Raw genomic sequence first — 17880 nt, forward strand, 5'->3', positions numbered from 1 at the left:
ATCTTAGCTGTGGAGGGCAGTGTCACTGGCCCTCATATGTGGGATCCGAACCGGGGCCCTCTGGTGTCCCAAACCAGTTCTTAACCATCGCGCCACTCGGCCGGCCCGATTATGATTATTAAAATTGATAAAGCAGAAATTATAGTCACAGCAGATGTCTTTTGTGTGCATGTTGCATTTCAGGCCCTGAGCTAAGGTCTTTTTACTGCATTTCATTTAGTTCTCACAACAATCCTGCCATTATTCACATTGTTTAGAGAAGGAAATAAAAATGTGTGGTCTTTACCATGTATAGTTTTAAGGTCACAACCAGAATAAATGATGTAGTTCTCACAATAATCTTGTAGAGGTCTGACAATTAAGTTTGCAAACTTGTTGCAACGATGTTGCTAACTTTTTTTTTATATCAGAGGGATTATTCATTATGAATTTGTACTCACTGGACAAACAGTTAACCAAGTTTACTATTTGGAAGTGCTGAAAAGGTGCGTGAAAAAATTAGATGACCTGAACTTTTCACCAATACCTCATGGCTCTTGCATCATGACAATGCACCAGCTCACATGGCCCTGTCTGTAAAAGAGTTTTTAGCCACTAAACAAATAACTGTATTGGAACACCCTCCCTACTCATCTGATCTGGCCCCCAATGACTTCTTTCTTTACCTGAAGATAAAGGAAATATTGAAAGGAAGACATTTTGATGACATTCAGAACATCAAGGGTAATACGACGACAGCTCTGATGGCCATTCAGAAAAAGAGTTCCAAAATTGCTCTGAAGGGTGGACTAGGCGCTGGTGTCCATGCATAGCTTCCCAAGGGGAGTACTTCAAAGGTGACCGTAGTGATAGTCAGCAATGAGGTATGTAGCACTTTTTCTAGGATGAGTTCATGAACTTAATTGTCCAACCTCATATTCTCGCAGTGCCTATTTTAGAGATGAGGAAAGCTGAGCACTGAGAGTTGGAGTGACTTGCCCCAGATCACACAGAGGCTGAGCCAGGGACTTGAACCCAGAGCCAGTGTTCTTAACCATTCCGCTTTACTGTCTTGATATTTGCATAAAACCTCCTAATTATAACAAAATCCACTTCCTCAGGGCCAGACCCTGACTCCAGTGTTCTAACCCTCCCTCTCACCAGAGGCCACCTGAGTCCCTCCATGCCTAGCTGGGAGCCACTAACTAGGCCATCCCTTTATGCAGATGGATGCCCTGGGCTTTGTAAATACTAGACGAGCCTTGTGAGGGGTAACCAACTCTGTCCTGGGAGCTCAGGTGGAAGTCCTCTGCAGTTCCCTAAAACAGGTAACTGTGACGCCTAGAGGCCAATTCAGGGAGCCGCACACACGTGGGCCTCCTGCCAGACAGGCAATGTCATGCCTCTGGGCCTCAGTTTCCTCATCTGTCAACTGGGCTAATTTGGAAGTCTCCACCTACTGGCGTTGAGGGGAAGATTCTATGAGGAAACCAATTAGAGCCTACCATGTGGTAACTGATTGATACAGGGATCTATTAAAACTATTAACACGTTGGGCTGGCTGAGTGCCGCGTTGGTTAAGAGCTGGCTTGGGACGCCAGAGGACCCGGTTCGGATCCCACATATGAGGGCCAGTAACACTGCCCTCTACAGCTAAGATGCTGAACAACAGCTCAACCTGGAGCTGGGCTGCCCTGTTGCCGGCGACCGTGTAGGCTGCAGCCCCTGTGGCAGTGGGTTGCCATGGGCTACCGTGTGTAGCCAGCAGCAAGCGTGAGCGGCCAGCAGCCGCCATAAGTGGCCGTCCAGAAGCCAGCGACTGATCTGCCTCGCCCGGGAAGAGTGCAATGATGGTGCCAACTTGGGCCAGTGAAGCAACGTCCCCCACAACTAGACTGAAGAACAAAAACGACAGCAACTTATCTGTTCCCCTTCCCCCAATTCTCCAGCACTGTTCCCTTCCCCCCAATACCCCAATAAAAATCTTTAAAGAAAAAAAGAAAGACAGTAGCGAGAGAAAAAAAATTAAAAAAAAAAATCCTTACTTGGATGTTATCAAATGCACCCTTTTTATGCCACTTGAGTTTTTGTGGTTTGCTTCAGAAATCTTTTCCTTTGTGGTTGTCGGTGTTATTGTTGGTATTAACCATCCCCGCAGGCCTTGAGGGCGGCAGATACACCAATGCCAGGACCTTTTCTGACCTCCCTCCCTCCATGAGGCTTCTCTGAGTCCTGGGAGCCTGGAGACACACTACAACTGGGCTCAGCCAGGGGCGTTACATCACCTCATGAGATGCAGGTGCTGAGGACATGGGCTGAGAGACAAAGAGACAGCACGTCATGGAGGGCACAGCTTGAGACTGGGGGAAAGAGAAAGGTAAAGAAGAGGAAAAGGAAGAGATGCAGAGAGTGGGTCTGAAACTATATGGTACATCACGTCATGGAAAAGCTCAAGAGAATGGGCTTTGCGCTTGTCTAAATGTTCTGGTGTGAACAAGACATCCATTTAGTAGACTTCATTTAGTGAGGAGAAAAAAAAAGGAGCAAAAACATGTTGCTAAGAGAGCTTTGGTTGAATTGACTAATATACTAGGTTTGGCAGAATCATGTTAATTACTGAGACCCATTTATTCTGCTCCTTGGTAGCCACCCTACAGAATCACACACTTTAATGTTCATCAAAAGACAGGTGCTAGAATGTTCACAGCAGCCATATTCACAACAGCTCCCAAATGGAAACAAATCAAATGCCCATCACAGGAAAATCGATCGATAAATCATGGAATAGTCACACAATGGAAGATTACACAGCCATAAAAAGAAATAAACTACAGCCAAATGTAATAACATGGAAGAATCACAAAGACATGATGTTGAATAGAAGAAGCCAGACACAATAAATTATTCCATTTCGGGGTGACCGGTTAGCTCACTTGGTTAGAGCGTGGTGTTGATAACACCAAGGTTGCCGGTTTGATCCCCGCATGGGCCACTGTGAGCTGCGCCCTTCTTAAAAGAGTCAAGTATGCCATTATAACATGAAAGCAATGTGTAACCAATGGCCATGGCTGTTCCCCATTACAATTAAAAAAATAAAATTAAAATTAAAGTAAAAAATATAAACAAATAAATAATAAATAATTCCATTTATATACAGCTCAAAACCGGGCAAAACTACTCTGCTAGAAATCAGGCTGGTGGTTATGTTTTGGGAGGTAGCTCTGGGAAGGGGCTTGAGGGGTGTGGTGGAGGATGGGAATGTTGTTTCTTGATTTATGTGAATGTCACATGGATATGCTTGTCAGAATTCACCAACCTAAACACTTATAATTTGTGCTCTTTCTTGTACTTCAATTTAAAAAATAAGTTAAGCATGACACATTTAGGCAAAAGAAAAAAACACACATACTCAAAAATCTGGGTATTCATGTACCTAAACAAGCGCACAACCAACAGACAAGATAAAACGCAATGGATATGTGATATTGGTCACCCCTGCCTAAAGGCACAGTGAGATGGAGAGGGGGCTCCCAGAGGGTTTACCTCCATCTCTAACGTTTTCATAATAAGACTACAGTCTTTTAAGATTGTGTGAGGATTAAATTAGTTAATATTTTAAAAGCCCTTAGAAGTCTGTGGTACACAGTAGGCACTACATAAAGTTACAATAAAAGTAATAAAGTGAAAACGTTTTCTGGGGTACAAATGGTATTATTAAGACTAAACTAGAAATAAAAGAAACAGGAAGAAATATACAAACTATTATATCTTTTTCAAACCTTTGTGCATTATATACATGAATATGTCCTTATAGAAATAGAGACTTTTCTTTTGAGTGTGTTTTTACATAAATGTGTCATATAAGACATTCTTTAAAAAAAACAACTGCTTTTGTTGAAGTATGAAAATGACAGAACAGAGAATCACGGGTCTAGAGACAGAAAGATAGGGGAGATAGAGAGAGAGAGACCGCTGGGCGATTGGGGGTGGGGGCCAGCGGCACCGGAAACCTCAGCCTGAAGGGATCCCCATGTGGGGGGAGGGGGGACCTTTGGTCTCTCCCCAGCGTCTTCCTTCCCCCTGGCCTGGGGCTGGGTGGGGAGGGGCAGTTCCTCTTTCCTTCCCAAGCACGGAGGAGGCCCCAGCTCCCAAGGGGCTAAGAAGCTGGAGCATTGGTGAGGTGGGAGGAGCTGAGTCAGACTCTTGTACGATCCCCTCCACGCCCCCACCCCCAGGAAGCATGAACAGGAAAGACAGCAAGAGGTGAGAGGACCCTCCTCAGAGAGAGCGGAGCGCCCCAAACCCCTGGGCCTCAGGCTGTGTGGGAAGGTTGGGAGGCACTAAGTAGGCCAGTAGGGTGTGGGGCTCCTCTGGCAGCAGGGGCGGGGCAGGGGCTGCCAGGTGGAAAGATGCAAGATGCTCCAGGGAGTCCAGAGCCAGCCAAGGCTGGGGCTGTGTGTGTGAGCGCCTGTGTCTTGTCCTGACTCTCTCTGGAGTTGGAGCGGCTCTGAATCCCCTTCTTCCCCACCCTGCTCCCACCCTAGCTCCCTAGGCTGGGTGCTGTGTCCTCCCTGGGGTCTTCCTGATTCCCCATCACAGTCACTCACTGCCCCCTGGACTGGAAACTCCAGGCTCCTGCAGGGCCCTGTCCACTGCCCCCACCCCAAGGCGGTTCCCCTGCCTCTTAAACCACTTCTTGCTGCTCCAGGGGGCAGACGGTTTGCAGGTTAAGGGCCTATCGCCTGGCTGAGCCAGCAGGTAAGTTCTGGAATGGGCTTCTATCACTTGGGCAAGCGGGCCCTCCTGTCCTCACAGGGGTGATGATGCCTGGGTCCCTAGCCTGGGCAGCTCCTCCGGTCTCCTCCAGCATGTCTCTGATGGAAATGGGTCCCCTCCCTATAATATCCAGCAGTTTAGTGGTGGAGACCTGGCTACTTCATTTCCTGGCTGTGTGATCTTAGGTAAGTCACCTAACTGCTCTGTGCCTCAGTTTCTTCTATCAATAGAATAATCATAATCCCTTCTCGGAGAGGCGTGTAAATCCTCAGTGAGACAGGCTAGACCAGGGGTCGGCAAACTTGTGAGACGGAAGAGCCAATCCTGCCCCTCACAACAATTTTAAAATTATTCGAGAGCCATAAAACAAATGAAATCACCATTATGTGAATAATATCCTTTAAACATTTTATAAATGAAACTATGATAGTTTTATTTTCATTTTCAATTTTACTTCAGAGCTACATGTACCTACCCAAAGAGCCGCACGTGGCTCGCGAGCCGCAGTTTGCCAAACCCTGGTCTAGACCAGTGGCTCTCAAGCTTAAGCACACATCAGAACCACCTGGAGGGCTTGTAAAACACAGCTTGCTGGGCTCACCTCCAAAGTTTGTGATTCTTTAGATCTGGGGTTGGGCCTGAGAACTTGTATTAAATCAAGTTCCCAGGTCATGCTGTTGGTATTTGTTGGGGACCATACTTTGAGAGCCACTGATCCCACCCTCTACCCAGGACATATTCGGGACAGAGTAAATGCCAACTGTTGCTCAACAACATTCAATACTGATCCCCCAGGAACATGGCAGTGCTCTTGTTCCGAGGGTCTTCTGATTTTTTATTTCACCCCCATGCTCCAGTCCCAGCTTTAGTCTGCTCCATCACTTTCTCTCTCTGCATCTCAAGTTAAACTTTCCCACCTCTGGACACTTAACAGCCTGAGCAAACTAAGTCCCTTACGTAGCACTTTTGAAGAGCAAGGCATTGAATGTTCATAATATTGGGTTGTCAGCAAAGTCATGATGCACTTTTGCAACGAAAAACATAGAAAAAAATACGTCATGACTTTTCCAACAATCCAATAGATTCCTGGGGGATGGCCAAGGATGACTCTTGTGTTTCATATGAGGAAACTGAGGCCCAGAGATATTAAGTGGCTAACACAGTCACACAGAGAGCATACATTTCTCCTACCTCATTTGTCTGATTTGTGGAAGCCAAGGTTGTTCTGCCTGGATTTTTCTCGCTCCTTCCTGCACCATTCCTGTCTCTCCATTACCCGCTTTCCCCAGCTGAAACATGAGTTTTAGGGAGGCACAAGGCAGAGTGAGGGTTGTTTTTAAACTTCCCTTAAAGCTGCCTCAGCCCAGGGACCCCGCCCAGCTCTGAAGAGCCCTGGGGAGGCCGCTTTGCACCCACATCTTTCTAGGCTCCAAATCTAGGGACTCAGGTCCTGCAGAAGGGCTGGCTTGAGGAAGGGGTCGACATGGGGGAGAACGGAGAGATGGAATCTCAGGGGTCTGCTGTTCTCGTGAGGGCTCAGGAGAGAAGGTGCAGGCATTGGAGAACAAAGGGGAATTCTGAGGAGTCTTCCTGAAGGCAGAATCTCCCATGATTCCCTCTGGGGAGGACAGGAATGATTCTGGGTCCTTCGCTAATGATTCCCTGCTGAGATGAGGAGTAATCCCAGGGGTCTGCCAACAGGAAGTCTCTCCCATGATGTCTTGGGACTGTACATTCAAGGGAAATTTGTGGGCAATGCCTGGAGGAGAAAGTTCTTATGAGTCTCTGGAGGGTCCTTTGTAGTCCTGGGGTCATCTCCCATGATTCTCTGGGGGGGATTCAGAGTAGTCTTGAGAGTCTTTTCCCGATTCCCTGAAGGAGACAGGAGTAACTCTTGGAGTTCACCTATAGGAGAAGCCTCATATGACCTGGAATTCTCCTGGGTTTTTCTTCCACGAGTCCATGGGAGGTCAGGAGTAACCCTGGGGTTTTGCCTGTAGGAAGCTTCTCTAATAATGCCTTGGGGCTTTGGGGTCAAGAAGGATTCTGGGGGCTGCCCGAAGAAGGGGCTCTCATGAGTCCCTGGGGGTGTGCCCACAGGAAGTCCCACCAGGAATGCCAGGGGAAGACAGGAGGGCGGGGCCGGCCCCGACAGGCCCGCCGCCACAAGACATGCCCCACCCCCCGGGAAATCAGCAAGGTCATGGCTGCTATGGCTCTGGACATGCTGAATGAGGGTGGCTGCAGTGAAGATGAGCTGCTGGAGAAATGCATTCAGTCCTTTGGTGAGTGTCCCCCTCCCTGGCCAGCCTCCCCAATCCTAAGGTTGGGCCAAGTCCTCACCTTTCTCTAGGCCTGTTTTGGAGGGTATAAAATAGGGTTTGTGGAATGAATTTAAATCACTACTTTAGAGCTAAGAGAGACACTGGTGTTTTTCTTTCCTGAGATGCGGAGCGGGAGGAGGTCTGCTGATGTTTCCATCTTCAACATGATTTACCAGGCACTGTGCTGGTTTCTCCACAGTACAGACCAGGAAACTGAGGCACAAGGAGGCCAAGTTGCTTGCCCAAGTTCATGCAGGGAGTCAAAAGTAGAACTGGGGTTGGAACCAGGTGGCCCAACCGGCTCTGGAGACTGTGCAATCCATTGCCCAGGAGCCATTCTAACAGAGTCCTCTTCTCCCACCTCCAGACTCGGCTGGCAGCCTGCGCCGCGGGGATCACATTCTCAACATGGTACTGGCCATGCACAGCTGGGTGTTGCCTTCTGCTGACCTTGCTGCCCGTCTGCTGACCTTATATCCTTCCAGAGCCATGAGCAGTGGTTGAAGGGCAGAGGGCAGAGACATGAGAGTCTGAGAGATGGGGAAAGGTGAGCAGGCAGGTTAGGGATGCTGGATATCAGAGCCTTAACCAGAACTCAAGTACCGGGAAGCCACAGGAAACACGCAGGAGCTGAGGCAGCTGCAGATCTGTCACCTGGTCAGGTAGGGCTGGGTCAAGACCTCCATTCATATGACCCAAGACACTCTCCCTGCTGCCCCCCTAAAACACCTCCCAGAGACTCCCCAGCACAGCTCCCCACAGATCCACCCATCCCTGCTCCAAATCCCACTTTGAGACACCTTGGTTTGGTTCCTAAGACTCTCCCAGTTCTGCTCCTTAGAACCCTCTCCTCTTAGAGACCCCTCACCAGCCCCCTACAGACCCTCTCCCTACTGGTGACCAAACACCTCCAGTTCTGATCCCCAAACCCCCCACCTCCCACATACCTAGCTTCTAAGACCCCCTAAGACATCTCACCCCCAGAGGCCCCCAGCTTAGTTCCTGAGACCTCCCTCCACTATCCTGCTACCCAGCAATTCCACTTCCAAGAGATCCTCCCAGTCTACCTCCCATTGATCCACCAGCCTGTTTTAGGATGCCCCCAATACTAATCCCAGAGATCACACCAATCTGGTGGCTCTCTGAACCATGACCTTCTAGAGATTCCCCAGCCCAAGAGACCCCTTTTAGAGACCTTCTCCACCCTCACCCCCACCCCCAGCCTCATCCCACCATCTCTAAACCATCCTCAGGTACTGGCTGACCCAACATCCTGAGACAGTGCACCAGGATCCCCAGTTAGAAGAGGTTATAGGTCGCTTCTGGGCCACGGTGAAGCAGGAGGGCAACTCGGCCCAGAGGAGCCTGGGAGGTTCCTCCAACCTGTGAGTCAGCCCCTCTTCTTCCCCTCCCCACCCCCCACTCTGCCATTTCCCTACACATCCCAACATCTTCCATCCTGAGCACCTCCAATACCCTGCCTCTCTTTGCCCCCAGCCTGAGCCCAGGTGGCCCTGGCCCCCCACCCTCCATGAGCAGCCCAGGCCTGGGCAAAAAATGCAAAGTGTCCTTGCTTTTCGACCACCTGGAGGCAGGGGAGCTGGCTCAGCATCTCACTTACCTGGAGTTCCGGTCCTTCCAAACTGTCACGGTAAGGACCTCTCTCCCTCCAGTGAGGGAGAGCCTGTGGTGGGGCGGGGCCTCACTGGGGCCAGGCAGGACTGAGAGGACTCCTGCATGGGCTTCAGGTAGGGATCCCAGACCCTCAAACTTGGATGCTAGATGGTCCAGGAAAATGAGTTAAGCTGGCTGCGCACAGATCCTCTGGGTTCAAACCCAGCAGCCACTTCCTACCTGTGTAACCTCTCTGGGACTCAGTTTTCTTATTTGTAAAATGGAGATCATAATACTTGATTGGATGGTAGGGAGAATTAAATTAATATGTCGCAATGCCTGGAACATAATAAGTGCTCAAAATAGGATCAGCGACTGGTCCAGAGTAAATGTTATCTGGTAGAACCATTTGAAATTGCCATTATTTTGCCACATTTTACCTACCCAAGTGGTAATCTCAAATGCTTCAACCTATGCATGTGTTAACTACTGTCATCATCATTTCAAGGGAAGGTGGAATCTGTCTTTTTTTGTTTTGTGCTTTTGTTTTAAAATTTTTTTCAATTACAGTTGACATACGTTAGTTTCAAGTGTACAAACATAGTGATTAGACATTTATATGCTTTACAAAGTGATCACCCTGATGGGATCTGGTTTTTAATGTGAAAATTTCCTGATTGTGTGTACACACACACACACATACTGCAGTGGATATGGGCATGGAAGTTGACCTGTTGAGCAGAACAAATAGAAATTGCTTCCATGTCCTCTTGGCATCCTTCCTTGTGCTAACTGTATACCACTCAGGTATACCTTTAAAAGCAATAGACTGGGTTCCCACCCTGACTCACGCCTGTGTGGCCCTGGGCAAATTATTTATTCTCTCTGTGCTTCAATGGCCTCATCTCTAAAATGTGAGTAATATAGTATTCACTTCATGGGGTTGATGTGAAGATTAAATTAATATGATAAAGGGCTCAGAAGACGGCCTGGCTTTATTTAAACATTTCTCCTTAGATGGGAGAAGGCCATAGGGATGTGAGGGACATGTGACAGCCAGGCTAGGACATCAGAGGTCGTGACTACTAGAAGAATGGGCTTGTGAGGGGCAGGGCCTGCGTGCCACGGCCTGCCCTGACGTCCTCCTCACCCCCAGCCCCAGGACCTGCGGGACTACGTTTTGCAGGGCTCCGTGAGGGGCTGCCCGGCCCTAGAGGGATCCGTGGGTCTCAGCAACAGCGTGTCCCGCTGGGTGCAGGTTATGGTGCTGAGCCGTCCGGGCCCCACACAGCGCGCACAAGTGCTTGACAAGTTCATCCACGTGGCACAGGTGAGGCCCGCCCCGCCTCTCTGTTTTCTGGGCGCTCTCCCATCCCGGGCATTGACGTCACCATGTCCTGGCCCTGCCCCGTCCATCACAACACCCTGCCTCTGCCCCTGTCCCCTAGGCCTCAGTCCTGTAGTTCTAACGAGGACGTGACAGCCCTTCTTCCTTGGCCTTGATATCACCGCGTAGAACCCACCGGGGTCCCACCTCTTGGTCCTAGATGAGGCAGTTGACGTTCCTTCTGGCCCTGCCTCTCAAGCCCTAAACCCGAATATTCTATCCCCAGAGCAGTGAAAGAATCTCTTTCATGCCCCACACCTTTGCGTCATCGGACACCCCAGTCCTCAGACCCCAACCGTCCCCTCGGGATTGTGGCTTCATCCCTCCCTTCAGATCCCTCCTTGGCCTCGCCCCATGTGTCACGCTTCTCCTCTGCAGATACAGTCCCTCCCTTCTGGAGAAAAGGGAAGCCTGCCGTCTCTAAGTTTGGCCACGCCCCTTTCAGTACTTCCTCGCAGACCACGCCCTTCACCTGGCACCTCCCACCGCCTAGCTTCCCCTACCCAGCTCCTTAGAACTGCAGTACTGGCGTCTGCCTGGGCGTCTCCTTGGCCTGAGCATCTTCCACTCCTCCCTGATTCCACTTTTAGGCCCCAGCGACTTGCGCCCTTTAAATTTGGAAGAGAGGTGGGCAAGACAATTCCCCCTGATGCCCAGCTAACCCCACACCTGTCTCATGTGTATCTGACCCCTCCATAGCACTCTGGCCCCATTCACCTCTGTTCCTAACTCCTGCCCAAAGCTCGGCCTTCTTGTCCCCCTTCACCTGTCTGACTCAGAGCAGTCGGGCCTCCAGGGGCCTGACAACTGTCTGAGTCCCCCATACCTGTCTGACACACACCTGTCTAGTCCCCAGACCTATCCAATGCCCCATACTTATCTGACTCCCCCTTTTTTTTGACCTCACATTAGTCTATCACCTGCCTGACCTCTGTGTAATGCCTACATATCTGCTTGTGGCTCACCCCTGCCTGACACATCTCACCTGTCAGATGTCTACACTGGCCCACACCCACACATGCCTGAGACCCCAACTCAACTGGGATACTCTCAACTGGGAAGCTGTCATCTGAACCCCCAACTTGCCTGTGCTCCATGTGATACCCACCACCTCTGCATCGCCCTTCCTTCCTAGAAGCTCCACCAGCTGCAGAATTTCAACACGCTGATGGCAGTCACAGGGGGCTTGTGCCATAGTGCTATCTCCAGGCTCAAGGACTCCCACGCCCATCTGAGCCCTGACAGCACCAAGGTGAAAACCCACTACCCTCCCCAAAGCTCCATTGGGTCAGCTATCCTGACCCTCCACACAAAATTTTCCCCGACCCCTTACATCCCTGCCTTGGGCCTAGGAGCCACCTGGAGACCTTGCTCCTCCAAATCCAATGGACTCTGAGGCTCTTTCCTTCTCTGCTAGTCTTCCTCCCTCAGCCCATTCACCCATCATGCTGACCCCTCTAATTCTCTGTGTGTCTGGTCCTGAGCAGAAACAAACGAGAGATGCTAGCAGAGAACTTGCAGTCTAGGTGGGGAGTAAAACGATGCCCCCAAGAACGCCAACATTTGAGCCACCACAGGAGGAGCATGGGTTAGGGATGTCCTGGGAATGCCAAGGGAGAGTGAGTCATTCATGATTCTAGTGTGTGGTGGAGGTCAGGATGTGGCAGGGCAGGAGGTGCCCAGGGGAGATCCTGGCGAGCCTTGCAAGCTGAACTAAGTTGTCTGGGCTTTATCCAGAGGGCACTGGGAAGCTAGGGAACGTTTGGGAATGATGGCAGCACCTCAGATTTGGGTTTTGGAAAAATCACTCTAGCTTGGGGAATGACAGATGGTGAACCAAGAGGAAGAGCAGTTTTGGGGGATGCTGAGGCCAATGTGGGACATGGGGGGCGGGGCTTGGGGAGGTATCCAAAATGGCATTGTGCCCCTGGGGTTCAGAAGCCCATGCAAGAGGCTGCTAGGCTACACCCCTGTGGGGGGCTAAAGGAACAGAACCTGGTTTATGGGTAACATCCCTCCCCCCCGCCCCTATAATATGGCCTCCCACACAGGCCCTACTGGAACTGACTGAGCTCCTCGCTGCCCACAACAACTACGCCTCTTACCGCCGCACCTGGGCTGGCTGCACAGGCTTCCGGCTGCCTGTGCTGGGTGTGCACCTCAAGGACCTGGTGTCCTTGCACGAGGCACAGCCCTACAGGTTGCCTGATGGCCGACTACACCTTCCCAAGCTCAACAGCCTCTACCTGCGGCTGCAGGAGCTGGCAGCCCTCCAGAAGCAGCAACCCCCCTGTAGTGCCAATGAGGATCTGCTGCACCTACTCACGGTGAGCTGCCCTGCCCAGCTGGGCTCCTGGAGGCTGAGCCTGGGGTGCTGAGATGGAGGGTCTGGTGTGGGTGAGGGGCTGCAGGACCAGGAGAGAAGAGAGCTAGAATACGTGGGCTTTGAAAACCAGAGATTCTAGGGTTTTTTCCTAGCCATGTGGCCTTGAGCAAATCACTTAACCCCTTGGCCTCAATTTCCTTATCTGCAAAATGAGAATAATAATAGGACCCACGTTAGAGAGTGGTTGAGAAGAATACACATAATAGTACTTAATATAATACACATAATACAATAATATAATACACATAAAGTACTTAAAATATTGGGTTGTCAGAAAAGTCATGATGCAGTTTTGCAACGAAAAACAAAAAATACGTCATGACTTTTCTGACAACCCAATAGTATCTGGAACACAGTGAACTTTATATAAATTATGCAGTCCCCGCATTCTCCTAGCAACTCAAGTATCCTTTGATCTGAGCTCCAGAATTGCATTGGGCTTTCATGCTTCTGAATTCCAAGGTTCTGAGCTTTTCATGTCACCAGCCCAAAATTTCAAGTTTTAACGTATCCAGGTATCTAAGCAAAAAGCTAGTAACAAGTTACTGATCACTTACTCTGTGGCAGGCACCATGTTTTAAACAATCTACAGAGCATCATTCCATCCTCACAACCCCAAAGCAGAAACCCTTATGCCCATTCTACAGATTGGGAAACCGAGGGCCACAGAGGTGAGGTCACTTGTCCACTGTCCCATAGCAGTAAAACCTGGATCTGAACCCAGGCAGGCCAGCTTCAGAATCTGTGTTAACATGTGAACCATCACACTATGAGTTAAGAGTGTGGGATTCTGGAGAGGGAGATATAAATTCTAAGGGTCTATAAATTGAGAGAGGCTGAGATTCTGAGGACCGTGTAGTATAAGACTGAAAAGTTGATTTTCAGACCCTAAGACAGGACCAGCTACATAATTTTTGGGGCCCAAGTGTGGGGCTCTGAATTCCTAAGGATTTCAAAATGGTGATAGCAGGACATTAAACGAAGTGGGACGTGCCTGTGAAGCTGGCCCTCCCTGAGTGGTGCTGAAGGCCCTATGCTCTGCTGACTCTAAAAGTCCATCAGTCCAAATATTTATTGAGCACCCACTGTGAGTCAGGCACACTAGTGGGGGAGACAGTCCATAAAACAAAGAAGTAAATCATATGGTCTTTTACATGATAAGTATGATAGAGAAAATTAAGGCAGAAAAAAGCATGCAAAGTGGCAAGGGTTTGCGATTTTAAATAGGATTAAAAAAAAAAAAAAAGCCCCCGGGCCGGCTGAGTGGCTCAGTTGGTTAAGAGCTCCCTCAAGAGTTTGAGCTCTGAGCAACAGTGGTTCGAGTCAGCCCGAGCTGAGCAGCCGTGAGCTGCCAACAGGTGGCGGGATGGCTCAGCTAAAAAAAAAAAAAAAAAAGCCTTGGTGAGAAAATGGCATGTCTGGATTAGGGGCAGGTGATATGGAGAGTGAATGGGTCTCAGTGGGAGACAGGACCCTTGGGGTCCCCAGAGAAGAGGGGGAGAGTGGGGGGCCAGGAAGGGTGCAGGCTGTTGATGGATGGATGGAGACAGAGGGTCTGTAACACCTTGCCCACCCCCAGCTTTCCCTGGATCTCTTCTACACGGAGGACGAGATCTATGAGCTTTCCTACACCCGGGAGCCCCGCTGTCCCAAGAGTCTGGTGAGACCTGACCCCTGAACTCTGACCACCAGCAGAAGTCTATGCACTGACTAACTGTGCCCCTCTGTCCCTGCCCCAGCCACCCTCCCCCTTCAAAGCGCCGCTGGTGGTGGACTGGGCCGCTGGCGTGACACCCAAGCCCGACAGGGCCACCCTGGGTCGGCATGTGGAACAGCTGGTGGAGGTAAGGCGAGGACTATGGTCTCACTGCTGAGGGCCAGAGGAAGGAAGATATCTGTACAGTTCTGACCTGCCAGAGGGACTCTAAGACCGAGGGGATCATCATTTGGCCTTACTCCTCTCCCTTCCCATCTTTCTCCTAAGTCTGTGTTCAAGAATTATGACCCTGAAGGTCGAGGAACTATCTCTCAGGAGGACTTTGAGCGACTCTCAGGCAACTTCCCCTTTGCCTGCCATGGGCTTCACCCACCCCCCCGCCAGGGGTAAGTGCTCTGACTCCTGGGTCCCCAAAGACGAGGATACTGGGGCTGCCAGGATTCTTGGGTCTGGGCCAGTCATGCTGAAGCGTGGTCTCTGCCCCCAGAAGTGGCTCCTTCAGCCGAGAGGAGCTAACAGGATACCTGCTCCGGGCCAGCGCCATCTGCTCCAAGCTGGGCCTGTCCTTCCTACACACCTTCCAGGAGGTCACCTTCCGCAAGCCCACCTTCTGTAACAGCTGTAGTGGCTTCGTGAGTACTCGGCCCGCTATCATCCTTGGGGCCCATCTTCCTTGGAGTGTCCTAGCTCCTCACCATCCAGGCTCAGAAGCCAGCCCTGCCCTAAACAATCAATCCCCAAGCCCCAGATAACCCAAATTCCAGAAAACCCTTCAGCCTCAAATCATCCCCACATTTCATATGCATCCTAAACACGGGATAGTTTTTACATCCCAGATAATTCCAAAGTTTAGCTAATGTCCAAATCCCAGATGACCTCCATCCTGGATAACTGCCAAGGCATAGAAAAGACCTAAATCTACAAACCTGAGTAGATTATTTCCAAACAGAATTTATCTCCAAGTCTCTAGACTCCAGACAATTCACACTCTAGATAATCTCCAAATTCAGCATACCCTCAAACTCTGGATAATGGACAAATCTCTCAATCTCTGAACCAAGGCTAATTCACAAACCTTGGGCGACTTCTCAAATTCGCTTTTTCATTCACTAGTTACTGAGCACCTCTTATTTGCCAGCACAGCTCTAGACTCAGGGTTAGACTCAGGGGGTGTGGGGTGGGAGGCGTGGCAGGAAACACAACAGACACAATCCCTGCTCATACAATTCACGTTATTAATTCTAAATGTGGCCCAATCCTAATAGCCTAAATGACTCCCCCAACTTGAGAGATCCTCTGAATTCCTTTAATCCCCTCTGATGGCATGTAAGCCTCTAGCCTTGAGGATTTCCAAAGCCTGGTTTCCACACTTCCACACAGCCCTCACCCTATCCACAGCCCTCGGTCCCCTAGCCTAGGTAACCTATTCTACTTTCTCTTCCCAGCTCTGGGGTGTCACCAAGCAAGGCTACCGCTGTCGGGGTGAGTGGGGCACCGGTGAGCGGGGAGGGAATCCAGGACCTACAGGCTGAAAGAGGGCATGGGTTGGGACTCGGGCCACTAACCGCTGCCTTCCCCCAGACTGTGGACTGTGTTGCCACAAACACTGCAGAGACCGAGTGAAGGACGAGTGTAAGAGGCCAGGGGCCAAGGGAGATGTGAGCCCCCCAGGAGCCCCTGTCCCGCCTACAGAAATATCCCATGATGCCAGCTGTGGTAAGACCCAGGGTGTAGCATTCCTGGGAAGGGGCTTGGTGGATAGGGATTAATCCCAAGGTTATGAGGCCCTTCCCACCATACCCACATCCCTCCCACCCACGCCCCACAAACAGGCTCTGAGGATAGTCTCTCCTATACACTCACCTTGGAACCTAAGACGGGGTGCCACCTTCGCCATGCTTGGACCCAGACAGAGAACCCACACCCTTCCTGGGATTCAGAGACGGTGAGGAGGAACTACCCACTTCCCCCAGCTGGATACAGGGGAGACTGGCCCACTTGCCTTAAGAAACTAGACAGATACGGGGACACACAGGACAGTAAAAATGTCCTACAGTCCTCAGTTGCTTGGGTATGAGGTTATAGATTCTGTTTAATTTTTAATGTTGTTAAAAAATAGAGATTTCAGTATGTTGAGGGGGAGAAACGGGTAGCCACTAGCATAACAGGATTTTAGGGAGAAAAACAAAGAAAATAATCAGATGACAAGAACAAGGCCAAATATATCAGGAGCTATAGTAAATGTCAGTGGAGCAAATTCCACTATTCAAAGGCAGAGACACTCAGATTGGGTTAAAAAAAAAAAGCCCACAGGGGACGTTCATTCATCCACTTAACAAAAGTCTGGGTGAGGCACTGCTCCTGGCAATGAAACGTCTCCTGGACATTATACACCAACCCACATCACCCAATGTCTTCCTCCTTCCAGGTCCCCCTTCCAGCAACAGCCTCGCCACCCAACCAGTCCTCCAAGTTGAATTCCTAGACATCTCTTGGTCTCTTCCCTTGCTCCCCTCCCCCACAGCTGGTCCCAAGTCATTATTCGGCCTCCAGCAGAACCCCCAAAGGCATCGCCTCCTTCGCATCTATACTGCTTTCCTGGAAACATCCATCAACTTACCCTGAGAGCAAGTTATTTACTTATTTTGCATTAGAGTAGCTATTAATCATATTCCTTTTTCCTGTACTTAGTAATTGTGCAGCTGTGTGTTAGATACATTTAGACTTAGGCATTATCTCACCAACTCTCCATTTTACAGATGAGGAAACTCGGACTCAGTTGAGGTTAAGCTGCTCACCGAAGGTAGCAGGGCTCCTAAGTGTTGGAGGCAGGACTCAATCCCAGGTCTTCTGTCTGCTTCTAAAATGGAAGCGCCTGACCGATGTACTATACTAACAGTCAGAGTGGGTCAGGTGGGGGTGGAGGGAGGGTGGGCAGAGTTCCAAACTCGGGTTCCAGAGATGGCTAGAAAAGGGGTGGAACTGGGAAGCCTGTGAGAACACCTGAGTCAGATCACATGGCTCCATCTCACTCAGGGTAAAAGTCAAGAGTCCTCCCTCACTGGCCCATTCCATTCAATCTACCGGTGACCTCTCTGGCATCACCTCCCACCACTCCACCCCTCATTTATCCTGCTTCAGCTATGCTGGCCTGGACATGCCCAAAATACTCCTACCTCAGGACATTTGCACTGGCCGTTCCCTCTGCCTGGAACACTTCCCCGGAGGCCCATATGACGCCTTCTTTCTTGGGATTTAGCTCATGTCACCTCAGTGAGGCCTCCTCTGACCATATTCAAAGTTGCAGTCTCCCCACGGTCCCATCCTGCTTTCCTGCTTTATTTTCCTCCAAAGTCCTTTCCCCATCTGGCAAAATATACATTTTATCTATTTCTCTTATTGAATATCTGCCCCTCCTCATCAGAAATGTCAACTTCAGGAGAGCAGGGGTTTTATTATCTACATCTTTCATTGCAGTATCCCTAGGGCCTAGAACAAGGCTGGCACATGGTGGGTAGTGATGTTTACCCAATGCCTGCATGTCTCATTCCCATGCCCACAGGAAGGGAAAGATGCGTTGTTGTTAAAGAGCAAAGGACTTTGGGGGTCAGAGCACCAGAGGCCTGTTCAAACCCAAGGGACAGAGATCCCCTACCCCTTCTAAAACCTGTGCACCCCTGACCTGGCCCCCACAGAG

The 17880-nt window shown here is 50.2% G+C and overlaps 1 protein-coding gene across 4 annotated transcripts; it reads left to right on the forward strand.

The window, feature by feature from the left end:
* The first annotated feature begins 4108 nt into the window (after positions 1–4108).
* Positions 4109–17788, forward strand: RASGRP4 (RAS guanyl releasing protein 4). 4 transcript variants are annotated; one of them, XM_019666212.1, is made up of 18 exons: positions 4109–4242; positions 4688–4737; positions 6856–7040; positions 7447–7552; positions 7679–7741; positions 8333–8464; positions 8577–8730; positions 9850–10023; positions 11216–11332; positions 12132–12407; positions 14046–14126; positions 14206–14310; positions 14451–14569; positions 14671–14815; positions 15629–15665; positions 15765–15899; positions 16016–16128; positions 16612–17788. In XM_019666212.1, exons 3-18 carry the CDS (start codon positions 6959–6961, stop codon positions 16666–16668), a joined length of 1896 nt encoding a protein of 631 aa, XP_019521757.1. In that variant the 5' UTR covers positions 4109–4242; positions 4688–4737; positions 6856–6958; the 3' UTR covers positions 16669–17788. The 4 variants fall into 4 exon arrangements, with proteins under 4 accessions (XP_019521757.1, XP_019521754.1, XP_019521755.1 ...); XM_019666209.1 differs by lacking the exon at positions 4688–4737; XM_019666210.1 differs by lacking the exon at positions 4688–4737 and having other exon boundaries at positions 9880–10023.
* Positions 17789–17880: the final 92 nt, after the last annotated feature.

The sequence above is a fragment of the Hipposideros armiger genome, unplaced genomic scaffold (genome assembly GCF_001890085.2).
Source record: "Hipposideros armiger isolate ML-2016 unplaced genomic scaffold, ASM189008v1 scaffold_466, whole genome shotgun sequence".
NCBI lineage: Eukaryota > Metazoa > Chordata > Mammalia > Chiroptera > Hipposideridae > Hipposideros > Hipposideros armiger.